General features: G+C 59.7%; 11 protein-coding genes across 11 annotated transcripts; 6 read left to right on the top strand and 5 right to left on the bottom strand.

Annotated features, from left to right (window-relative positions):
* Positions 1 to 386: 386 nt before the first annotated feature.
* On the top strand, positions 387 to 3,423 carry SPRG_10230 (hypothetical protein; the record flags this gene model as incomplete). Its single annotated transcript, XM_012349186.1, has 4 exons — positions 387 to 1,042; positions 1,102 to 1,375; positions 1,437 to 3,071; positions 3,124 to 3,423. Exons 1-4 carry the CDS (start codon positions 423 to 425, stop codon positions 3,421 to 3,423), a joined length of 2,829 nt encoding a protein of 942 aa, XP_012204576.1. The 5' UTR covers positions 387 to 422.
* Positions 3,424 to 3,459: 36 nt separating this feature from the next.
* SPRG_10231 (hypothetical protein) lies at positions 3,460 to 6,084 on the top strand (the record flags this gene model as incomplete). Its single annotated transcript, XM_012349187.1, has 2 exons — positions 3,460 to 4,005; positions 4,064 to 6,084. 2 exons carry the CDS (start codon positions 3,460 to 3,462, stop codon positions 6,041 to 6,043), a joined length of 2,526 nt encoding a protein of 841 aa, XP_012204577.1. The 3' UTR covers positions 6,044 to 6,084.
* Positions 6,085 to 6,584: 500 nt separating this feature from the next.
* On the top strand, positions 6,585 to 9,943 carry SPRG_10232 (hypothetical protein; the record flags this gene model as incomplete). Its single annotated transcript, XM_012349188.1, has 2 exons — positions 6,585 to 6,618; positions 6,667 to 9,943. The coding sequence occupies 2 exons, from the start codon at positions 6,585 to 6,587 to the stop codon at positions 9,882 to 9,884; spliced, it is 3,252 nt and encodes a 1,083-aa protein (XP_012204578.1). The 3' UTR covers positions 9,885 to 9,943.
* Positions 9,931 to 11,757, bottom strand: SPRG_10233 (TKL/LISK/LISK-DD1 protein kinase). The gene is made up of 6 exons (XM_012349189.1): positions 11,264 to 11,757; positions 11,095 to 11,217; positions 10,963 to 11,049; positions 10,757 to 10,918; positions 10,374 to 10,709; positions 9,931 to 10,328 (listed from the first exon to the last, which is right to left on the bottom strand). The coding sequence occupies exons 1-6, from the start codon at positions 11,744 to 11,746 to the stop codon at positions 9,951 to 9,953; spliced, it is 1,569 nt and encodes a 522-aa protein (XP_012204579.1). The 5' UTR covers positions 11,747 to 11,757; the 3' UTR covers positions 9,931 to 9,950.
* Positions 11,758 to 11,813: 56 nt separating this feature from the next.
* SPRG_10234 (hypothetical protein) lies at positions 11,814 to 12,556 on the bottom strand. The gene is made up of 2 exons (XM_012349190.1): positions 12,186 to 12,556; positions 11,814 to 12,139 (listed from the first exon to the last, which is right to left on the bottom strand). Exons 1-2 carry the CDS (start codon positions 12,541 to 12,543, stop codon positions 11,844 to 11,846), a joined length of 654 nt encoding a protein of 217 aa, XP_012204580.1. The 5' UTR covers positions 12,544 to 12,556; the 3' UTR covers positions 11,814 to 11,843.
* A 549-nt stretch (positions 12,557 to 13,105) lies between these two features.
* Positions 13,106 to 14,146, top strand: SPRG_10235 (cell differentiation protein RCD1). The gene has a single exon (XM_012349191.1). The coding sequence runs from the start codon at positions 13,146 to 13,148 to the stop codon at positions 14,079 to 14,081; it is 936 nt and encodes a 311-aa protein (XP_012204581.1). The 5' UTR covers positions 13,106 to 13,145; the 3' UTR covers positions 14,082 to 14,146.
* A 787-nt stretch (positions 14,147 to 14,933) lies between these two features.
* Positions 14,934 to 16,828, top strand: SPRG_10236 (hypothetical protein). Its single transcript, XM_012349192.1, has 4 exons — positions 14,934 to 15,298; positions 15,346 to 15,575; positions 15,628 to 16,451; positions 16,494 to 16,828. The coding sequence occupies exons 2-4, from the start codon at positions 15,528 to 15,530 to the stop codon at positions 16,807 to 16,809; spliced, it is 1,188 nt and encodes a 395-aa protein (XP_012204582.1). The 5' UTR covers positions 14,934 to 15,298; positions 15,346 to 15,527; the 3' UTR covers positions 16,810 to 16,828.
* SPRG_10237 (hypothetical protein) lies at positions 16,799 to 18,509 on the bottom strand. Its single transcript, XM_012349193.1, has 5 exons — positions 18,199 to 18,509; positions 18,060 to 18,153; positions 17,866 to 18,004; positions 17,492 to 17,813; positions 16,799 to 17,420 (listed from the first exon to the last, which is right to left on the bottom strand). Exons 1-5 carry the CDS (start codon positions 18,477 to 18,479, stop codon positions 16,883 to 16,885), a joined length of 1,374 nt encoding a protein of 457 aa, XP_012204583.1. The 5' UTR covers positions 18,480 to 18,509; the 3' UTR covers positions 16,799 to 16,882.
* A 252-nt stretch (positions 18,510 to 18,761) lies between these two features.
* On the top strand, positions 18,762 to 19,428 carry SPRG_10238 (hypothetical protein). Its single transcript, XM_012349194.1, has 2 exons — positions 18,762 to 18,814; positions 18,877 to 19,428. The coding sequence occupies exons 1-2, from the start codon at positions 18,812 to 18,814 to the stop codon at positions 19,279 to 19,281; spliced, it is 408 nt and encodes a 135-aa protein (XP_012204584.1). The 5' UTR covers positions 18,762 to 18,811; the 3' UTR covers positions 19,282 to 19,428.
* A 586-nt stretch (positions 19,429 to 20,014) lies between these two features.
* SPRG_10239 (hypothetical protein) lies at positions 20,015 to 20,992 on the bottom strand. Its single transcript, XM_012349195.1, has one exon. The coding sequence runs from the start codon at positions 20,966 to 20,968 to the stop codon at positions 20,069 to 20,071; it is 900 nt and encodes a 299-aa protein (XP_012204585.1). The 5' UTR covers positions 20,969 to 20,992; the 3' UTR covers positions 20,015 to 20,068.
* A 405-nt stretch (positions 20,993 to 21,397) lies between these two features.
* SPRG_10240 (hypothetical protein) lies at positions 21,398 to 23,435 on the bottom strand. Its single transcript, XM_012349196.1, has 3 exons — positions 22,153 to 23,435; positions 21,920 to 22,104; positions 21,398 to 21,874 (listed from the first exon to the last, which is right to left on the bottom strand). The coding sequence occupies exons 1-3, from the start codon at positions 23,410 to 23,412 to the stop codon at positions 21,430 to 21,432; spliced, it is 1,890 nt and encodes a 629-aa protein (XP_012204586.1). The 5' UTR covers positions 23,413 to 23,435; the 3' UTR covers positions 21,398 to 21,429.
* Positions 23,436 to 23,568: the final 133 nt, after the last annotated feature.

Raw genomic sequence — 23,568 nt, forward strand, 5'->3', positions numbered from 1 at the left:
GCCAATCAAAATACGTTTATCTTACTTTCCAGCCAATCCGATTCATGTATTCCGTACATTTGCAGGTTTTTGGAAATACGCAGGCCAATTGCGAGTTATTTGAGAAATACACGCTTCCACAGGGTGATCGCAGCGCCACATGGTCCAAAACGTATCTTGCAAGATCGCAACGCGCCACGGTCTGGCTGTACAAGCTATTAGTCTGGCGTGCGGTCTGGCTTGCGGTGGCGGCGCCAACAAACGGCGGTGCGTTGGCGGCACATGGCCTCCAGATCGTCGCCCGGTATTCACATCGACGTTGGTCACGCTGCATACACTGGTTGTCGCAGCATCCAGTGGTTGGGAAAGAAGATCCGTGAAACGTTCGATGGAACATTGCGCGTTGTGGTCCTTCGAAGGCGTCATTTCCAGACCGACGGTAGATGAGCGAAGAGTACCGCGTCGTGGTCGTCAAGGCGACCAACCTCGTCGGCAACGACGGCTTTGGCGCCAACAAGACGTCCGACCCGTTCGTCGAGCTCTCGTACCTCAACAGCAACTACGAGCCGCTCAAAAGCGAGACGCGCAAGACGCGCGACGTCTCCAAGACCATCAACCCGCTCTGGAACGAGACCTTTGTCATTGGGAGCGACACGGACCTGCGCACGGTCACGTACCTCGCCTGCACGGTCTACGACAAGAACCTGCTCAAGAACGTGCCGCTGGGGCGCGCGCTCGTGCCACTCGGCGTCATTCGGAGCGGTGTCATGGCTGGCGGCTCGTTTCAGCACAAGTGCACCGTCGAGAAGTTTGGCAAAATGCGCTTCGCGACCGGCGACTTGTTTCTCGAGTTTACCGTGCATCATCACGGCGCGTCGGCCGTCGCCGCGCCGGCAAGTGGCGACGAGCAGACGGCGGCGCCACCGACGGGCCCGCCCAACGTGCTCCACGTGACGATCGACTCGGCGACGGGGCTCCCGGCCATGGACATGGGCGGCACAAGCGACCCGCTTGTCGTCATCACGTGCAACAAGACCAAGCTCAACACGACGACGAAAGCCAAGTGCGTCGCTTGCATGTGGAACGAGTCGTTCAAGTTCCCGGTCACGGACGCGACCCAAGACGTCTTTTTGTGGTGGAAGACTTCGACGTGGCCGTCAACGACTTTATGGGCCAAGCCAAAGTATCCCTCGAGGCGCTCGGCGACATGAAGCCGCGCACGGTCACGCTCGACCTCCTCGACAAGAAGTTTCGGAAAAAGAAGGACCTTGGTACGCTCACGGTCACGCTGCGCTGGGTCTACTCGGCCAATGTCACGGACGTCGTCGCGTCCAACAAGAAGAAGGCCGGTGACATCTTTTCCAAGATTGGCAACGCGCTCATGGGCAACCCGGATGTACGCAGCAGCATCGCATCGAAAGGATGTGGGATGCTCACGATCCATGCATATATCCTAGGCGGGCGACGACGACGAGGAAGGCATCGACGCGGACGCGGAAGACGACGCGCCCAAGAAGAGCGACGAAGAGCTCAAGAAGGAGCAAGAAGAGAAGGAAAAGGCGATGCAGGAAGAAAAGAAAGCGCTCGAAGACATCAACATCCAGTCGGGCGACTACTCGGTACAAGTCCATGTGATTGAAGCCCGGGATTTGGTGGCGAAGGACGCGACCGGCACGTCCGACCCGGTCGTGTACGTCAGCGTGCTCGGCCAGGAGCAACACACAGCCGTCAAGAAGCAGACGCTCTCCGCGGTGTGGGACGACACGCTCATTTTCAACTTTCGCAATTTGGACAAGGACGAAGTCGAGGCCGGAGCGATCAAGCTCAGCATCATGGACGCCAACACGCTCACGCGCGCCGAGCTCATTGGCGAAATTCAATTCGACGTCTCGTTCATCTACTCGAACCTCAACCACCAAATCTGCAACAAGTGGCTCGGCCTCATTGCACCCAACCAAGAAGGTGTCCAGGGCTACCTTCGCGTCTCGATCACAATCGTTGGGCCTGGTGACAAGTTTGTGCCACCGCCGCCGGTCGGCCCCGACAGTGCAGGCCTCGACGCCGTCATGATGCCGTCGAGCGTCAAGCAAGAAGTCAACTTTCTCGTGTGCCGCATTCACGTCGGCGAGCATCTACCGCCCATGGACAGCCTCCTCGGCGGCTTCAAGCAAGGCCTCGACGCGTACGTCCAGTGCTCGTTGGGCAATACCAAGCCGATCCGAACACGGGTGAAATCCAAGAGCGGCGAGCGCCACCAGCTCAACCCGGCTTTCAACGACGAGCTCTGGCTCGTTTTGCACGAGCCCAGTTTGGCCAACCAGATTGTGGTCTGCGTCAAAGACTGGGACAAGGTCGGGAAGGACGAGGTCGTCGCGCACTCGTACCAATCCCTGCGCGTCATCAAGAAGCTCGGGGGGCGTATGGGGCCCATGTGGCTCAACTTGTACGGCGCGCCGATCTCGCACGCCAAGGGCAATGTCCTCTCGGGTGACACGGTCAAAGAGCAAATGAACACGTTTCCCGACACGGCCACGTTTTACCGCGGCCGGATTCTCGTCACGTTTGAGATCCACGCGAACGACAAGAAGCTCGAGGAAGTCAACCAGCGCGTCAAGGCAACGCCGCTGCCGCACCACGCGTACCCCGAGACCGCCCTCTACCGGCTCCGCGCGTTTATCGGTCTTGGCTCGGACATTCCACAGATCACGTCGCTTGCCTCGGGCGCGACGCGCAAGTCCAAGATGCAGATTGTGGTGACGTGCGGCCTCAACTCGCTCGAATTTGAGCGGCGGGAAAACAATAAGGGCGTCGTGGTCTGGAACGAGCTCAAGGAGACGGACAACCTCGTCTTGCCGCGGGACCCGACCCAGATCCCCGACATTTTCGTGTACCTTTGCAAGGGCAAGGTCGACGGGAAGCTCTCGACGCGCAAGCAGGTCGCGTACAAGCGCTACTCCGCCAAGGACCTATTGGAGAAGAACATGGTGTCCGAACCGGCGTGGGTGACGCTCAAGGAAGACCCGGCCGTCGATGCGCTCAAGGACGAGGTGTTTCCGGGCAACATTTTCCTCAACCTCGGTTTCGGCCATCTCGTACGACGTGACGACGCTAAACGAGCGACTTGTAACTTTTGAGCTGGATTAGGACACGTCAACCGCGACGGTCGATGTGTGGAACCGCGTCTGCAACCAAGAAATCTTGGGTACCCGACTCAAGTACCAAGTCCAAGTCAACGTCTTCCAGGGTCGGCAGCTACCGGCACTGGATGACAATGGGCTCTGTGACCCGTATGTCAAAGTGCGTATGTGCGGCCAAGAAGAGCGTACAGAAGTCAAAAAGAAGACGCGCGACCCGCTGTATTACCAGACGTTTTGTTTGACGTCGACTTGCCGCCCGTCGAGTACATCCAGTACTCGCCTCAGGTATACTTTCTTGTTCTTGTAGACGATCGTTCATCGCGACTAGGTCATTTTGCGCGCGATGGACTGGGACATTGGCATTGGCGACTCGACGCATGATTACATGGGCTCGGCGTTTATCTCGCTCAGCCAGGACCACATCCGACGCCCCGATGACCAGCGACCGCTGCCCGTGCCGCAGTGGTATGGCCTCCTCCAGCAAGAAGCGGGTGACACGGAAGGCGCGATCCTCGCATCCGTCGTCGTCATCAAGAAGGACACACCGGACATGATTCTGTCGCCGCCACGCCCGATCGCGCCCAAGATGATCACGGCGTACTTGGAGATCATCGTGCTCGGTCTCCGGGACATGCGTCCGTTCCAGTTCCTTCCGATCCAGCTGCCGTTCATCGAGTTCACGCTCGGCGGCAAGTCGCATGCGAACCAAGAGATGAAGACGGAGACGTCCAAGCGACCGACGGGCGACAACCCCAACTTTCTCCAGCGCATCGTCCGCGAGGTCGAGCTCCCGGAAGATTCGCTTTTTGCGCCGATGCTCAACATTATGGTCCGCGACACGCGTCTCGGTGGCTGGCTCAAGCCAACGATCGGGAATGCGTCCATCGATGTGCGTATTTGTGATCCCTTTCCAACGAAATTGCTGATGGGATTTGATGCCGGCGTAGATGACCACCAAGCTGCCGTGGGGCCAAGGCTACATTCCACCGCAGACACCCGACTTGGGTTGCGTGGCCAACGCCGCACCTGACGACGACGACAACGACGACGAGATGGACTTGAGCCCCGACGCGCCACTGCTCAAGGACCATGCCGGCAAAGGCGAGAATGGCGCGGGTGTCTTTGGTGCCCTCCACTCGATGAACATCGCGATCGACCTGGAGAACCCGAGCTTGCTCACCGAGACGGCCATCTCGGACGAGTCGCCGTCGCCCATGATGCGGCGCGCGAGTTCGGTCCTGAGCTCGCCAACCTCGGACGACGTAGTCGAGGACGACGAAGGCGCGGACGAGTTTGAGATCAAGAAGAGAAAGTACATGAAGAACCGCGACGAGTACAACGAAGACCTCGAGTCGGCGGCACTGAGCTCCAAGCCGTTCGAGACGTATGCGCTCACGATTGGCCAAAAGAAGCGCAAAAAGTCGGTGCTCGATATCCTCAGCGTCGGCAAGCTCAACCCGTTCAAGCTCGTCGGCAACACAATGAACTCGGTCAAGAAGGTTGCGGGTCTCGGCGGCGCAAGCGGTGGTGACGGCGAGAACGGGCTTGGCACGTTCCACATTGCGGGCATCTTCAAAGGCCTCGTGCGCGTCATGCGCCGCGAAGACGAGCCACCGCTCGTCGACATGCAAAAGCTCCTCAACCCGCAGCCGTACGCGCTGCGTGTGTACGTTCTGAACGGCTCGAGCTTTGCGCCCATGGACCCGAGCCTCGATGGCACGCCCGGCAAGTCGGACCCGTATTTGATCCTGCGCCTCGGGAAGGACAAGATCAACGACCGGAAAAACTATATCGAGGACGTCGTCGACCCCGACTTTTACAAGCTGTACGAGTTTCACTGCCAGTTTCCCGGTGTCGCCATGCTTCAAATCGACGCATTCGACCACGACATGATTGGCGGCGACGACCTCATTGGCTCGACGCGGATCGATGTCGAAGACCGGTTCTTTGATAAGCACTGGCACGCGCTCGGTCACACGTTCCAAACCACGAAGCGCTGGGGCCCCAAGCCCGTCGAGCAGCGGACGCTCACGATTCCGACGTCGCGGGCGCCGATGGGCCAACTCAAGCTCTGGATCGACATTTTGACGCCGAAGGAAGCCGTGAACTTTCCACCGGTCGACATTGCGCTGCCGCCGCCGCGCGAGTTTGAGCTGCGCGTGGTGGTATGGAAGACCAAAGAGGTGCCGAACGCAGACGAGATTACGGAAATGAACGACCTCTTCGTGCGCTGTGCGCTGGAAGGCAGCGACCACCAGGACACGGACATCCACTGGCGCGCCAAGAAGGGCAAGGCGAGCTTCAATTGGCGCATGAAGTTCAAGGTGCTCCTCGGGCACAAGCAGCACAACTCCAAGTTTCCGTACTTCAAGATTCAAATGTGGGACAAGGACGTCTTCTCGGCCAACGACTGCATCGCCGAGGGCATCCTCGACCTGCAGCCGCACTTCAAGAAGGTGTGCAAGCTCCAAGCGCCGTACCAAGTCTTTCAAAACAAGACGCCGCGGCCAAAGGAGACGGCGAGCCAAGCCCAGAACAACGACGCGATCCGGTCCATCAAGGAAGCCACGGGGCTCTTTGACACGGACCCGACCGACTCGAGTTGGATCAAGATGGAGCGCATGAACCGCGAGACAGGCGTCAAGGACCCGATGGGCGCCGTCTGCATCAGCATGGAGCTCGTGCCGATCGAGAAGGCCAAGACGATTGCTGTCGGGTACGGCCGGAGCGACCCGAACAACAGCCCGTTCCTGCCGCCGCCGGCCGGCCGTCTCAAGTTCAGCATGAACCCGTTCTACGTCTTCAACGAGCTCCTTGGCCCCAAGATCTGCCGCCGCGTCATGTGCGTCGTGTGCTTCGTCGCCATCGGCGTCATCATGTACTTTGCGGGGCCCATTATCAACCTCCTCATCGTCATCCTCAAGTAAAGCGTCGTCTAATGCATCCATCATTCCCTTTTGAACTTGTGTGCGCTGCGTACCTTCGCTGCTGAAACACATTCTGCCGAGTGCGCACTGGGAAGCAGGGAAGAACCGCCTTGCATGGTTCGATGACCTCATGGGAAACCAAAGAGAAGGCAGCTCTTACGGGGCTGGAGCTCCATATTTCCTGCGTGTACAGAAGAATTGCCGCGACCAAAGATGGTGTGGAACGGAAGTCGAAGGCTCGAGGCTATAGGTAGGTAATGGGACGGGTGGTCTTGGTACACAAGCGCAGCCGCCTTTAAGGTCTTGCATGGGAAATCCAAAAGGTCGGGTTGGCGGGAACCAAGAAGTCGCAGCGTCAACCGGTTCCATCCAATCGGATCACAACGTTCAAGTGACCGTATTTTGTATGCGATGGCGCTCAGCGAGCGGAAACTTGGGTTTTTTGTGGATTGTACAGGTCACGCAACCGCTGGGAGGTTTGGACTGCGTGTAGTTTTCCAGACCAGGTGCATGAAGCACCAGTGAAAGGCGCGGGATGAAGATGACCTCGAGCGCCCCGCGGACGGACGCTGCCGGTACACGACCCGATGGACCTGCCCGCAGCGACGGTACAGCGCATGTAGATGCGCCCCCCCATGGCGTCCGCGCGATCCGCCGGACGCTCGCGCACCAGAAGCACGAGCGGCGCCTCGAGCGCGAGATGAAGCGCGAGAGACAGGCGCTGGATGCGAAAGCGTCGCAGTGGCAAGACCACGTGCGTCTCAAGAAGAAGATGCGCAGCCTCCACGCCGTCACGAACGGCGCGATGATGCTGCAGTGCTTGACCATGGCCCAGCCGCTGTCCCGGGCGGCCAAGCGGCAGCAGATCCAGGCCATTGACGCGGCCAAGATGAGTGCCATCGAGCAGATTGAAAGCCTCCCGACGCTTTCTTCGCAGCGACGCCGTCGGATCCGGTCGTTCGAGTCCAAGATGCGATCGGTGGTCCGCTGCCCGTCGCTGCCGCTGCTCGCCCCTGTTGAGCCCGTGTCCCGCGCCAAGAGGAAAGTCGACGTGAACCCTCTCTTCTACCTCTATATGTGGCAAAGCATGGAGCGATATAGCAAGCCGCAGCTCGAGCAGATGCTCTTGCACCCGGCGGACCTGGACCTGCTCAACAAGCACACCGAGCAGTGCCTCGAGACGATCCTCGAGTGCGGCCGGCACTCGGCCGGCCTCCACCTCACGCACGCGGCGCCGTTCTTGCACGAGATGGCGTTCGCTGCGCACGTCGTCGGTGCCCACGCGTACGCGCAAACCGAGTTGCGCCAGCCGTCGCTTCTGTACCCGCTGCCGATTTACGAAAAGTCGGTCGTCAGCAGCAGCTGCAAAGCGATCCGGCACAGCCTCGTCTTCTTGCCGTCGCACTTCCAGGACGACGACAACCGGTTTCCGGACCTCGCCGAGCTCGTCGACGCCACGGTGCGCGCGGCGCCCGAGATCATGCACGAGGTCGCACGCTGGACGCAGCCCGTGCCGCCGATGACGACGCTGGCAGAGCTTGTCGCCGAATTCCAAGACGCTGCGGGCAACCTCGAGCGCCTCCTTCTCGAGTCACCGTCGTGCCTCGCGTACGTTTCCAACGCGGTCAAGGCCCTCTGCGTGCACCTCTTATCGATCGTCGAGCGGGCGCTCCTCGCGCAGTGGGCAGCGTGGGCCCGCGACATGCCCGAGTGGTTTGTCTCCAACCGCCAACACATGCACCAGCTCCCGCCGCCGTCGGCGTTCCTCGCCGATGCGATCGCTGCGTCGATGCCCAAGCCCGTGCACGTGCGGCCGGACGCCTCGGCGCGGGACCGCTGGCTCACGTCGCACGTCGAGCACTTTACGATTGTCAACGCGCGTTGCTACCTCCTCGACGAGCAAATGCAGACCAAGTACCGCGACGAGATGGTCGCGCACGCCGCGACGCTTCGGTACATTGAGTACGTGCGCCTGGATGCGAGCGTCAACATGGAGTGGCCGCCGACGATGCGCTTGAACGAGCGCTTGGCCGAGGCGGCCGCGCGCCTCGATGTGCTTGCCAAGCAGTTTATGCTCCACGAGTGGTGCGTCTCGTTCATCCAGAGCCAAATTCGACATCGCCACACGCGGCAAACGAACCCCAAGCCCATGAAGGAAGAGACCCCGGATCTACCCCCTGTATTGACGCCCGAAGACGCGGTGCCGACCACGGTCCTTCATGACGAGCACAGTGAGGAGGAGCATTATGAAGACGACCACGCAGACGAAGAAGACGACGCACAGCGCGATGCGGACGAGGAAGATGCGACGCGCGACGATGACGACGACGATGACGATGATGCTGACAGCGAGGTCGATCACAACGCGTTTGCAGTCCCCCACGTCGTCGACAAGGAGGATCCCACGGACGAAGACGCAGACGCCAATGACGATGCGGCGACTGGTCTGACCACGGACAGTCCATTCGACGACCGTCATGACGACGACGATGGTGTTGTCGAGGACGTGGCCGACACGATCGAAGATGATGTCATGGCCAGCGGCAACGAGGCGGACAGCAGTGCCGACGCAGTGATCGGTGCCGATGACAACATCGGAGCCGACGTTGAGATTAGTCTTGACGACGCCAACGACGAGATTGCGGGTGACGTCGCTGCCAACGATCCGGAGGCCGAGCTTGCCGCAGCGGACGACGCCAGCGTAAACGCTGCTATGGGCGCCGACGACGTGCCGCAGTCGGAAAGCAGCCGTGCCACCGATGCCGAGCCTGCCGTCTGCGGCAACGACCAAGACGACGCACCGTTCACGGCTCCAGCAATTGTCGAAGAGCCTTGCATCGCCCACGAGTCTTCCAAGAAGGTCAAGAAGAAGGCCAAAAGTGGGGGTGGCACGCCACGTCGCCGGTACCCGCGCCGGTTTACGATCGATTTGACCAACGAAGACGACGACGAAGAAGGTAGCTCGGACACCGCCAAGGAGAGCGAGGATCCGGACCTGGAAGAAAAGGCGCCACCGAGCGCGTTTGTCGAGACGCCGAGTGACGACGAAGACGATCAGCCGCTCTCGATGCTCAAGCGGTCGGCGCGGGCGGCGACAACCGACGACGTCCGTTTCGTGCTCGTGTCCGACACGACGATCTTTGAGACTGCGAGCGACGAGAAGGCACCCGTGCGCACCGACTCGGACGACGAGGTCGCCAAGCCCCGGCGCAAGCGCAGCATTGGACACGCGCCGCTTCCGTCGAGCAAGCGTCCGTGCGACGAAGCGACGGCGCGCGGCCGGTTCCGTCCCAAGCCCAACGCCCAGATCGACTTGTTGTGCCAGCAAGCCATGTCGCGCATGCTGCACACGATCGAGACGAAGCTCGGGTGCCCCGGCATGTCGTGTGGCCAGGCCTTCACCTGCCTCCGCTGCAAGCATTGCGCCAGTCACTGCACGTGCCGACCGGCGCCCGCGTCAGCCGTCCCCAACTTTGTGCCCGTCGATCGTCTCCGCAACGAGCAAGAGTATGTGTTTCAAGCCGCCCGTGCGCGCGTGCGCCGGCGTCTCCGCGTCGTCGAATCGGCGGCATCGCCGGCCGCGTCGTACACCAAGTGCCTCGACGGTCCGCAGCTCTGGTCCTCCCGGCGCATCGTGGCGCTTTGGAACGCGACAAAAGACGCGCACGGTGTCCTCGGTGTGCCCAAGCACGCGTCGTGGGGCACGGTCAAGAATCAATACCGGACGCTCGTGCTCAAGCTGCATCCCGACAAGAGCCGCAGCACGCCCGAGAAGGTGTCGGCGTTCGTTGCCGTCACCACGGCGTACAAGCGCCTGCGCAGTACGTTTCAGGCGCCATGATCCTCCTCAGTAATGCATCATCGTATCGCGTAACAAGAAGAAGAAGAAAGCGAATTGCATGCGAGCTTAGTTGTCATGGCCTGTCTGGAGATCAAGTGCGGCGGCCGCGAGCACGGTCTGATGTGCTGTGTCCGCAATGCCGAGGAAGTTGAAGTCGTCTTCGGCCAGCCCCGTCTCCCGGAGAAAGTCGAGCGTCGTGAAGCCCTTGGCCTTGAACGCCCCAGCGTACTGCTCCATGTGCAATCGTCGGAGCCAGCTGTAGACTTCGTCGTGGAGCGAGACAGGTGACATGGGCGGGGACTTGGGCGGCGCGTGTTTCGCATGCGTTGCCACTGCGATCGCTTGGTCGAGGATCGCGAGCCAGCTCTGGAGCTCAATGGTCGACGTCGCCTGGAATTCCTTGCGCATTGCGCCTTGGACGAGCACAAACCTCCGGTTGGCCTTCTAGAAGGCGAGTTGAGTATCGAGACAAAGGCCTCGGGCAGGGACCTTTTTGAGTTTGCAGTCGGCGAGCGCCAATGTGTGCTCGGGCGACGGCGCAAAGCTGTCGTTGCCGCGCAGCTTGTCGTAGATCTTCTGCGACGTGTAGTACGTCAACGTCGAGTCGGCAATGACCACGTAGCGCTGGCGCCACCGACGCAAGCCGTGCGCCGCACGCTTCAAGAGGGCGCCGGCATGCGCCGGTGGCTCGTCCAAGTCCAAGTCGACGGCCGGCCGCACGGCAACGCTAAACTCGGTCTCGTCGAGCATTTCAGGGCTGCACTCGACGTTGTTGTCGTCGTCGTTGCGGAGGTCGGCCAAGAGCTCCGTGAGCCACTCGACGACCTACGTACGGTGTGTGAGGAAAAGACAGTCGAACGAAGGCGACCGACCTCGCCAGCGTGCGGGCGGTCGGATGGCTCGAACGACGTGCAGTGCTCTGCTAGCAGCGCAAAGGACACGGGGCAGCTCGATGGTGTGACCCGCCGAAACTCGTTCATGTCGATGCGGAACTGCTGCGCTGGCGTCCGCGGCAAGAAATCATCGACGCCCACCTACACCGATATAGATCGCTCGACGGGCTGGCATGGATTCGTACGTGGCGAAGGCAAATGAGCTCCATGATCACGACGCCGAGCGAGAAGATGTCGGCGTGCTCGCCGTACGCTTCATCAAAGTGGATTTCCTAGCGCATAAAGGCTCAGGCGAAGAAAGCGACGCGGTGACGTACCGGCGCCATGTACGCGTCCGTGCCGCAGAGCGACATGCGCCGACGCGGCTTGGTGCTCGTGTCCACTTGCGCTTCGCGTGCAAAGCCAAAGTCGCATAGCTTGCAGCGGCGATCGTCGTCCAGCTACGCATATCCATGAGTCGAATGCATTTGCGAGTGGGCGAAGTACGAGGAGGTTGGCCGCCTTGATGTCGCGGTGGATAAAGCCATGGTCGTGCAAGTACGCGAGGGCCTCGGCGGCATCGAGGGCGATCTGGACGCGCTGGTACCACGTGACGGGCGCCGCCTTCTTGAGGAGTTTGCTCACGTCGCCGCCCTTCAGATACTCGGTGACGATCCAGACTTCGTCGGGTTGGTTGACTTGGCCGACAAAGCGCAGCAGGCGCGGGTGCTCGAGCTGGCGCAAGATTGCGATCTCTCGCGCAATGTAGTCGTTGATCTGCGGGTCGCGCTTCTGGCGCTTGATCGCGACAGGCGCGCCGTCGTACGCGCCGGCAAAGACCTTGGAGAAGGCCCCGCTGCCGATGAGCGGGCCGAGCGCGAGCCGCTTCGCATGCAGGTCGGTCGCCGTCTCCTGGTTCTCCGGTGGCATCTGGAATGTCCGTCGCAGCTGTCGGCGCAGCTTCTCCGCCCACATCGGTCGTTTCGCCATCTAGCTACTCGGCAACTTTTGTTCCGCCGAGAATTCGGTCGTTCGTTTTCAATCCACTGTCTTTCCAGCGTTTTCTACAGGCACTTTTATTACACTGTTACTTCTCACCAAGCACGGCCATGGGCGTCGTTGTGAGATTCAGGAGGTACGACAAGTTGAGTGTCAAGTGCGTGAGCATGCCATCGCTGCGACCCACGAGCGCGCTGTACTCGTCGAGGCTAATGCACCCGTCCGCGTCGACATCGACGTCGGCGAACGTGCGCTCGATGATGAGTGCGACTTGGTCGTTCGTGAGCAAAATGCTGTTTTCCGAAATGCTCGCGAGGAGGACATCGTGGACGTCGGTCTTGGAGAGCTTCCCGTCGCCGTCCAAGTCCATGATCGCAAACGAGACTAGTCATGCGGTCAGCAGATTCTGTACGATACAGCGTTTGCCTACACGCAATCTTCTCGGCGAGCGGTGCTTTCGTCGAGAGGAGCGTGACGACGTGCGTAAACTCGTCAAACGAAATGAGTCCGTCCTTGTTCGTATCCATGAGCGCAAAGATGCGGTCGACATACAGCGACTCCTTCTCGGGAAGGCCAAGCACGCCTTGAAACTTGCGCACGTCAATTCCTGGTGCTCCCGGCTCGCTCGAGATGGCACCGCCGTCCATCGCCCGGCGGAAGTGGCTCCCGAGGATCTCGAGCTCATCGGGCGCGAGGCGCGTCTTCGTCTGCGCTGCCGCGAGCACGCGCGGTGTGAGCACGGGCGTCGGTGGCGCCGTCTCGACGACGACGGACCCCGCGGCGCCCATTCTTGGATGCGCGTATTTATTTCAATGCACACTTGGTCATTGTATGCTAATATGATTGTATTAGAAAATAGAAACGGCCGCCGTTTCGACACGGCGGGTCGCGTTCTAAACGCTGTAAAATACAGAATTTCAGATCTACGCTCGCGATGGCATCTGTGCATCCAACGCGACTTGACCAGGTACTAGACTCCGGCACAGAAAAATGACTCGAGTAAACCGGTCTACACTTTCTTGTACGCGTCGGTGGGGTGGCGCACTACTGTAGTGGTTGCTTGGGACACGTGCGCAAGTGCTTTGATCGCATCTGGAAGGATGTCGAGCGTTCTCTGACGCACTTGGTGTTGGCACGGGCGGGCTGAGAACGTGTAGCTTCTTTTATATCGCTACCTGGTACCTCGCCAGCAAGCGCAACGATAAGTACATAGTATCGGTAGTACGTTGGAGCGGCTGGATCGAGCGGTCTTGCCAAGCGGTACCAGTCTTGCAAACCGGTTAGAATGATGCCAACCGGATAATGCCAAGTACGGTATTTGGCCAACACTCCGGATTGCACGCTCCGGAAACGCGGACCGGCAACTTTGCAAAAGTCGGACGTGTGGCCGATGAACATGATGGACCTGTCGCGCCAGTCGTCCCAGGGAGGGCAGAGCCCACCGGTGGGCGGCCCCGGGAGCGGTCTCGGGTCGGAGCAGCTGTATCACCTCGTGCTGGAGCTCTCGGTGCCCGAGCAGCGCGAGAGCGCGCTCTTGGAGCTGAGCAAGAAGCGCGAAGAGTTTCCGGAGCTGGCGCCGATCCTGTGGCACTCGTTTGGCACGGTCGCCGCGCTCCTCCAAGAGATCATCTCGATCTACCCGCTGCTGTCGCCGCCGCAGCTCACGGCGCACGCCTCGAACCGCGTCTGCAACGCGCTCGCGCTCCTCCAGTGCGTCGCGTCGCACGCCGAGACGCGGACGCATTTTCTGAACGCGCACATCCCGCTGTACTTGTACCCGTTCCTCAACACTGTGAGCAAGAACCGCCCGTTCGAGTACCTCCGGCTCACGTCGCTCGGCGTCATTGGCGCGCTCGTCAAGATCGACGACACGGACGTCATCAACTTTCTCCTCCAGACCGAGATCATTCCGCTCTGTTTGCGCATCATGGAGGCGGGCAGCGAGCTCTCCAAGACCGTTGCGACCTTTATCGTGCAAAAGATCCTGCTCGACGAGATGGGCCTCACGTACATTTGCCACACGCCCGAGCGCTTCTACGCCGTCGGGTCGGTCCTCTCCAAGATGGTCACGACGCTCGTCGAGACGCCGTCGACGCGGCTCCTCAAGCACATCATCCGCTGCTACCTCCGGCTCTCGGACAATGCGCGCGCCAAGGAGGCGCTGCGCCAATGCCTCCCCGAAGTGCTCCAGAACCACACGTTTGACGATGTGCTCAAGGAAGACTTGACGACGAGCCGCTGGCTCGCGCAGCTGCTCTACAACCTCAGCGACAACAGCAACCCCGTGGGCGCCAACTCGTTTGCCAACATGGCCAACCAGCGCTAGACTCTCGACTACTGCCTTCAATCCAAAAGTAACACCCAACTACAATACACTGCCCCTTAAGACGCTTCATTCCTCATACGCAGCGTTCAAGAATGCTGCATATAAAAGTTGATCAAGACGTCTCATGAACCAAGTGAATCGTCCCTTCTCTTGACTACGCAGTGCACGAGATCGATGGTAGCAAGGCATGTGTCCTTGGTCAAAGCACCGATGGCGGTGTCTTGACGAGTGGCAGTTGGCATTTCGGACGAGAGAGGCCGCGATGCAAAACACGCATTCGATGCGGGCCGGCACTAACGCGTTGTGCCGGGTAACAGCTGCGCGAGGCGACGATGGCTGCACTCGTGAAAACTCACGGAACCCAGTTCTATGCGATCGAATTCAAGTCTCACGTCGCTTGCAAGCTCATGACTCCCTTGCGAGCGCCGAGGTATAAAAGCCCACGATCAACCAGGGGTACGTAAATCTATGTACCCCTGCTCCCAACCTCCTCCTCTTAACCGGTGGGACCGACGACTCGCTGCTCTCAGAGTTTAATACGACACCCATCGGGCCGGCGACAATGAGGGGCACGCGGGAAATGGCTCTTGGTGGTTTGATGCAAGCCCAACATGTAGAACAAGTAAATGGGTTTTACGACCAGACATGATCTCGGCGCTCGGTAGAGAGTGGCTGAAGCATATCTCCTCGTGTTAAAGCAGACAGCTTTGTCTCTTCCATCTAGTGTCGTCGGCGTAAGAACGATGGTTGAAGTGGGTCTAACGTTAGTCGTTTTCGGAACCGGTTGAAGCGTGGACGGTCGGCGCGTCTGATTGGCTAAAATGCAGCGCTTCGCTTCCGAAGATCTCAAGCCCAATACATAGCGGTCACCACAGAACCGCAACGGCAGCAGGAGCATGATGGTAGACGACGGGGCCGGGCGCAGCGCGTCCGAGACAAGCGCGCTCTTGCCAGCGCTGGGCATCAAGTCGGTCGAGCCCGAGTTCCGGCGCTCGTTCAAGAGCAAGCGCCGGGCCTTTCTGCACGAGGCGCGTGCGATCTGGAAGATGGCGTGGAAGGTCTCGCTTGTGACCGTGTGCCAGACGTCGCTGCCAACGATCAGCGCAGCGTTCCTGGGGCACCTCGGCAACGACGAGCTCGCGGGCAGCGCGCTGGCCAACATTTGGATTTCCGGCGTCCAAGTTGTCATCTACGGCTTTGCCGTCGCCCTCTGTACGGTACGACCACGCTTTGCCGCATCTTGACGCTCATCATGGGCGAGTAGCTCTGCGGGCAAGCGTATGGCGCCGAGAACTACGAGCTCGTGGGCATTTGGCTCCAGCTTGGTATCGTCTTCTTGACGCTCTTTTCGATTCCCGTGTGCATTTCCTTCTTTTACGTCGACGTGATCCTCGCGGGCCTCAGCGACGACGTCGTCGTGCTGCAGTTTGCAAGCACGTACGCGAAATGGTCGGCGCTGAGCATTTGGCCGCAGTGCGTCTACTACGCGCTTCGGTACGTCCCATGGCGTCGCTCTATTATGATGATGATGCCTCTGCATGTGTAGGCAGTACTTCAGGCCCAAGAGATTGTGACACCGGCGACCGTCATCAACGTGCTCAGCGTCTTTGTGTGCATTGGCGCCAACTACGTGTTGATCTTTGGCATCCCCCCCTACTTTGACGGGCTCGGTTTTATCGGGTCGCCATTGGCGCAGTGCATTGCGTCGATTTTCCAGCCGCTCTCGCTCATCCTGTATGCGTGCTACTTCCAGCGGCACCACGAGAAGACATGGTATGGCTTTACGTGGGCCTGCCTCGAGCGCGACCGCGTCAAGCGCTTTCTCCTCCTCTCGATGGGCATGACGATCAACATGGCCATGGACGAATGGGTCTACTCGATCGCGACGTCGCTCGCGTCGTATCTCGGACCCGTCGTGCTCTCAGCCAACAGCATCCTCTTCAACCTCTGGAACCTCGTCTTTGGCGTCTACTGGGGCTTTGGCCTTCCGACCCAAGTCCGCGTCGCCAACTTTCTCGGGTCATATCAGCCCGAGCGGGCCAAGACGACGATGCTCGTGGGCTTTGTCCTGGGCACGGCTGCCAGCGTCGGGTCGGCGCTCGTCGTGTACATCTTTCGGTATCCGATCGTGGCGGCGTTCACCCCCGACGCCGAGCTCCAAGCCACGATCCACTTGGCGCTGCCGATCTTTTGCATTGGCGTTGCGCTCTCGGGCTTGCACCTTGTGCTCGCCGCCGTCGTCGAAGGCATGTCGCTCGCGTCGACGCTTGTGTGCATCACGGGTGTCGGGTCGTGGGCCATCTTGTTGCCAGCTGCGTATGTGTTTGGTATCGTATGGAACCAAGGCCTTCCAGGGCTCTGGTGGGGCAGGTACAGTCTGCGTCCTTGATACTACCTCTGAAAAGGATGTAGTGTGCTCGGGGAGCTCGCCAAGTTTGTCATGATGGCGTTCTTCCTCTCGCGCATCAACTGGGAAGAAATGGCGATCCTCGCCGTCAAAATGTCGGAAGGCGAGCTCGACGACGACGAGGTCGAAGCCGATGTGATCCAACGCATGACACGGTCCATGTCGACGCCGTCGCTCTTGAGCAACCCCGTGCTCTCCAACTTTTCGACGCCGCAACAAGTGCGCCCGTTGCACCGGCTCACGGACGACGAGCGCATGACGCACCTCCTGCACGCCCACCAACACGCGACGCGCAACTATGGCACGAGCGAGAGTTTGTAAAACGACTTGTGCACAAGCATCTTGTTGTTGTTGTTGTTGTTGTCTGCAATACAACGCACACACGCTCGAGTGTCTACGCGTCGTCGTCGCCTTGCTCGTCGTCCGACTCGGTCGCGCGGCCCGCGTTGCGCAAGGCCGCCGCCTCTTTTTGGACTTTCCACTCGTCGAACGGCAATGTCGCATAGCTGAACGGGAACGCGTCGAGCTGGAGGAGCCAGAGCGGGAAGATCGCGTGCTGCTCTTCCTTTTCCATGATTTCGGGGAAGATCTGGTCGTGCTTGAACGCCTCGATGCGCGCGAGCTGCGCGGGCTCGTCAAACTCCAAGCTCGGCCGGTGGTTTTCATTCTTGTCGTTGTACACGTCAAAGTGCGCCTTGGCAAGGTACAAGCCGGCGCTCGGCGCCTTGGGGAGATCCATCTTGGTCTGTTCGAACGCTTTCGAGATCGTTGCGATCGGGGTCGCGCCGCGGATGACGTCGATCATCGTGCCAATCATCTTGCGGATGTGGTGCAAGAGGAAGCTTTGGCCGATCACGCGCATCCGAATCCACTCGGAGCCGTTGAGCACGAACGGCTTGTCGGCCTTGAACGACATGATGTACCGGTTGCACCTACCATGGTTGCGTATCAACACTGGATACAAAAAACATTGGATCCATAGATGGTAGGATGGAATGTGTACTTGGGGCTGTACGGCGGCAGCTTGGACGTAAAGTTGTGAAAGTTGTGCGTGCCTTCGTAGAGCGCCAAAGTTGCTTGGATCTTGTCGTACGTGGCGTCGTCGAGACGGTACTCCTTTTGCTTTTGCCACGCCGCCGGGTCGACAGCGAGGTTGGTAAAGAGCTCGTTTGCGTGCGCGTCCCACGGCTGGTCGTTCGAGACGGCCGACGAGGACGGCGCGGCCGATGGCTGAAACACAAACGTCGGGGCAAGGTACTCGTATGTGCGGCGGTCGCACGAGTTTTTCGCGTTAAAGTTCTTGGTCACCGCGACGACTTCGAGGACTAGGAAGGAGGAGGAGAAGCATGAGGCATATATGAGCATGACGCTGAGTACCGCGAATGTCCTTGGGCAAGAACGAGTTGACCTTGTCGCGGAACTCGTCTTCGGTGCCTTCGACGCACAGCTTGGCACAGACGAGCTGCCCGGCAGCGTGGACACCCTTGTCCGTGCGCGCGGCGCGGTTCCAGCCAATCTACATGACGTGTTGGTCGTGAGAATCATCGATTCACGTAGTCTCGACGACAGACCTTTTGGATAAAGCCATAGTTGCAGCGCGCAATGGCGCCGGCGTTGTACAGCGCTTGCTCGAGCTCGGCCTCGACCGTCTTGACGCCAATGTTCCTACATCCGATGTTGAGCATCTCGCCGCCGACGCCGCCAGCGTACATTTGCATGCCCGAGTACTCGCGGCCACAGTAGGCAATGAGGAGGCCATAGCGGCGCTTCGGGCCCGTTCCGCACTTGTCGGACGTGTCGGTCGGGTCGAGTTGCGCCGCGTACGAGCCGGGGTGGATCGCTGTCGGGAAGTGGTTGCGCCGGTCAAAGTCGTCGTCTGCCGGCTTCTTCGTAGCCTCAGAAGCATCGTCTTCGCCCTCGGCCTCCTTCTTGACCTTCTTGGCCTGCTTCTTCTCGTACCAATGGACGCGCTTGCGCTGCTTCCCGGCCATGCTGCGTTGCTTTTGGATAAGGTCATGAGCGAGCATCCGTATACCGACATCCGTATCCGTAACTCGTACCTAGCGTGCCTTCTTAAGTGCGCTTTCGATCGCCGCAGTAAGAACACGGCAGCGGACACCCGCACTTGACCGGGTCTCATTCAAAATGACTGGTCGAGGCGGGGATGCATATTATAATACACGCCGCATACAAACATCCAATGGTAAATAAACTGAGCGACAAAATGTTTATTGGTGGAGAGTGTGGCTGGTCCAAAGCCTATGGCGGGTGCATGGGCTTTCGCCATTGGGCTTTAGTTTCTTTTGACGTGTAAAGTTAAGCAATGGTACGTGGCCGACGCAGGAAGATGATGCACGTGCATGCAGAAGCTCATGGTGGCTACCGTAGACCTTCTCCCGCTTCGTGACGATCGGCCGTGTGGCTCTCATTAACTACGGCCCCGACGCCGGCAAGCTCGCCACCATCATCGACGTTGTCGACGAGAACAAGTGCCTCGTGGAGGGCCCGTACTCGGTCACGGGTGTCAACCGCCACGTCATCTCGTTCAAGCGCCTTGCGTTGACGGACCTGACGGTCAAGATCCCGCGCCAGGCGCGCGAGGCGACCTTGAAGAAGGCGCTTATCAAGGCCGACACCCTCAACAAGTGGGCCGCTACGGCCTGGTCCAAGAAGATGGAGGCCAAGAAGACGCGCGCGGGTCTTAACGACTTTGACCGCTTCAAGGCCATGATTGCCCGCAAGCAGAAGTCGAGCTTGATCAAGAAGGCCGCCGCCGCCGCCAAGAAGAACTAAATTGCTTTTGCCAGCCACATGGTGATTGAGGATGACCTTCTTGAATGGTAGTAGTCTTGCTTACATTTTGGGCGTCCCACCCGACTAGAATAGCCCTTCCATCCGAGTAGACGCACCTATGAACCTAATGCACGACGTCGAAACACATGCACTTGACTTGACATCCTGACGTCAACGTTGGAAGTTGGACCTCATGGACCATGAGGTCGAACTTCCGAAGCACCATGAGTCATGGTGCTTCGGCTTGATCGACATCGATACCATTCGGCCATGTGCCCTTCGGCCGACCTGGCATGTCTCGTCCGGCGGCAGGCGACAGGGACAGGTCAGGTCACGGCGACACCACAACACAGGCTTGCAACGGAACCATCGAGCTTATAGCCTCGAGCGTCAAGAAGTTGGCATTTGGCCGTTGCGCGCGTCGAGTTCCATAGTCCTGCCACAAGGGCAGCACTAAGGCATAACCCACACCCTTGTAGCACTGAAGAAGCATGAGGAGCTGCAGTATACTTTCCGTGCACAAGTGATGCGCAGTAGACTTGGCATCAACGCACCGACCCATCATCGTCTCTTCAAGTCCATCGCTACCCTGTTATTGACGGAAGGTGGTAGCAGCCTGCCGTAATCCAGTCGCGATGACGGTAGATGATGACGCTATCAACGTCGTCGATTCCAGTCGAGCTCACGTGAACTGAGTGGGCAATGTCAACGACGGCAAAAGCAGAAAGTGACAGAGTCAAAAAAGTAGATTCCCCATTGGTTTCTCTTACATGTCGACAAGAGACATTTAGTTCTTGGCAGCGTGGGCCTTCTTCTGGGCGACACGGGCCTTGAACTGCGAGAGCGAGCGCTTGGCCTGCTTCTTGTACTTGGGGTCCGCCTTGAAGGGCTTCTTCTCGGCCGGCGTGGGGTCCTCGCGGATGGCCTCGTGCACCGAAGCGTACAAGTCCTCCATGTCGTCCGACGTGATGCCAGCCTTGATGTAGTCGGCGAAGTGCTTCTGGTACATCTCCGGGTCATCTTCCTCGAGCTCCTTCATGTGGTTCGAGATGTGGTCGCCGAAAATGCGCTCCTTGTGGACCTCAGCGTCGTACGACTTGGCGTCGCGGTCGTAGCCGGGGAAGCGCTTCTCCGAGTGCGGGATGTCGAGGCCGGCATCGGTGGCACCCTTGAGGGCACCGAAGACACGGTTACCCGTCGAGGTCGAGCGGAGGCCGACGTCGAGGAAGGCGCGGAAGGGGCGCTTCTCGTCGGCGACTTCGGCGACGTAGTACGTGCGGCCGTTGGCTTCCGTCTTGACGACTTCGCCATCAACCTCCGTGTTGCCCTCGTAGTCACCGTCAAGGCCAAGCTTGTTCAACAAGCGGCGGCCGACAAGGAGACCCGTGCAGTAGGCAGCCGGGTAGTTCTTGAAGCCGCACTTGAGGCCGTAGCGCTTGAGCTCATCCGAGTACGCCGAGGCGAGGATCTTGTCGCCGTCAATCTCGGCGTACGCGATCTGGCAGATGACGCGCTTGTTGGTGATGCGCACGACAAGGCGGTACTTGGGCGAGTTGTACTTGTTCTTGTCCTGCGTGATCAGGCGCTTGCGGGCGCGGTAGTCCGTCTTGCCCTCGCGGCGGCGGCGGTACTTGGTCTGGTAGCGCTTGAAGTAAGCCTTGCTCTTGTTCACCTTGACGAAGGCCATGGTTATTCAATGGGGAATTAGAGAATGGAAATAATTGCCAAGCTGGACATGCCAGAGCCACCAATCGTTGATATCCAACCAATCACAGCGTCACCCACCCGGTTAATCGGTACTTTCAGCCAATCACACACCCTCATTTGAAACGCGCTGGCCACACGATTCCCCACCCTGGTTAACCAGCACCACATGGCAGCGCAAGCAGCAGGGCAGGCAGCCAGCATGACCCTGCGCTGCGATGGCCGTCGGGTCCAGCGTACGAAGGCAAGGCGAGCATGCTGCGAGTGTCTACAGCGAACAAGGATGGGCGCGCCCGAGATGGCAACGACCAGCGACTCGAGGTGGTGCCAAAAGGCTGTCGTAGCGCATGGAAGGAGGGTCCTGCATGCATGGTAGCGGGCATGGGCTACGGAACGCAGCAATACGATATGTACCAAGTCGACGTTATGCATACTAAGATCTTACTACGGGTGCTGCTGGAGCTCGGTGAGGCGGCGCTGAATCGCGAGGAAAAGCTTCGACGGTGCCTCCTTGGATGGCGGGACAGGATCGTCGCTTTCGCTTGAGAGGCTCTGGCGCATGAGCGCACCTACCTCCAAGAGCAGATCCCAGCGCGTCTCGTCGCTGACCGTGGACGGTCGGTGGCGTCGGAGGCGCACGTGGAGGTGGTCGCCTTGGCGCTGCTTGAGCACGGGCACAATGAGGACCAGGAAGGCGTCCTTGACGTCGTCGCTAAGGCTCCGGAAGCGAAAGTGACTGCTTTCCTCGTGGCCGTCAATGTCACCCGTCGCAACGTACGAGAGCCATAGCTTGGCGGCTTGCTGCTCGGCGACGCTCGCACTCCAGCTCGTCATGATGTGGTCGACCTCGGGCGAGTGGATGCCAAAGACAGGAGTTGGTCCCACATAACTAGATACACTCCTAAGATCAAGGCGCCCGTAACATGGTGCGTACTTGCTCTGGACCTCGTGCCATCCATACAACTGGTCGTGCACGGCGCGGTGGCACGCGGCGACGGTCTCTCCAAGGGCGTGGGGCGGTGCCGTCGACACGAGGCGCTGGGCCAGCAACACCATCGACCAGATACGCTCGTGTGTCACCGCGTCGGACCAGTCTTCGAGCGCACGACCATGATGCGCCTAGCGAAAGGATCATCAATGTCAAGGGAAGCTGCGACTCAAAGAGACCATCGTCTTGAGAAGGCTCTGCAGCTGGGAGAGGCACTGGACGAGCTTCTGGAAAGGCCCCACAACCTCGAGTAGTGTTGGCACACAGGTCGACCACGGCGCGTTTGCGTCGAGACCTGTCGTGTCGTCGACGAGCTCTGGGGCGGTCGAAGGTGATCGGGACGCTTGTAGGTTGGCGACTTGAGCAACGACGTAGACCATGGCATCGCTCTGCTCTTCTGCGAACGCCGCAAGCTCTGCTTGGCAAAAAGCACGAAGTGTCTTCCACTGGGCGCGCAGCGACGTCGCCGTCTCCACCTTGGCATGCTCGAGGCCTTCGACCTTGGTGCACAAGTCGGCCGCCATGGTCTTGAGTGGTGCTACCTGCGCGAGTTGGAAGGCCGCCCACTCCTTGCAAAGGTGTGCTTGGACGCTCGCCAGCGTCGTCTGGACGTGGTCGTGTGTGAACGCTCGGAGTGCGGCCACGTCGCTTTGCAGCTTCACCTTCTCGCGCAGGAGGGCCGCCAGCGTCGCTGGAACGTCTGAAAAGACCTTGTCCGTCTCGGTCATGACACTCGACGCATCTTGCAACTCTATGCGATGTGCTTGCTTTTGGTCGTGCTGGGCTACCGCGTCCAGCTCCTGCTTGAGGGACTGCACTTGCGACTGCAGCGCGTCCGAAACTCGCCGTACAGCATCTCGGTCTTCGAGGGTCAGCGCTAGCTGCTCTTGCAGCGTATGCTGCTGTAGAAGCAGCAGCCGCGTGTGGTCTTCAAGAGCCTCCTTGGACGCTACGTGGCCGGCCACGACAGTCCGAAGCGTCGTCACTTCGTCTTGGAGCACGTGCTTTTCCAGGAGTACAATCGCGTTGGTTTGCTGCAGACCGAGGACCTCAGCCTCGTGCGTCGCCTGGCGCTCCTTGAGGCTGTTCTGACTCGCGTTCTGGTGCGCGACCAAGGTGGCGCGGCATTGCGCGAGCTCCGCTAGCGCCTCTTCGCGGTACCGATGCGCAAGCGCAAGCTCATCTCGCAAAGCTTGAACTTCGATCGCATGCTTGCGCTCGGCAGCTTCAATGCCAAGGCCATGGTGTTGGCATGGCATGGACTTGGTCTCGTCCAGAGGCTTGGCCGCCAGCTCGTCGCGGAGCGCGTGCACTTGCAGTTGGTACTGCTCGAGCTGCGCCTTGAAGTGGTTGCGCAGAGATGCTGTGTCGGCCTTGGACTTGCTAAGCGCATCTTGGAGGAGCTTGATGGCTTTGTACGCGTCGCGCAGCTCCGCCATCGTCAGCCGGCAATCGAATGCAGAATACGATTTTAGCCAATGGCCTGCCACGTACGCTAGAATATCCATACTTTCCACCAATCGGAGCGTCGGATGCAGAAAAGCCAACCCACATATCTCGGCAGCAACCGCCACAAGGCATGCTCTACGGCCCCT

This window comes from Saprolegnia parasitica, assembly GCF_000151545.1.
Source record: "Saprolegnia parasitica CBS 223.65 unplaced genomic scaffold supercont2.51, whole genome shotgun sequence".
NCBI classification, from domain to species: Eukaryota; Oomycota; class Saprolegniomycetes; order Saprolegniales; family Saprolegniaceae; genus Saprolegnia; species Saprolegnia parasitica.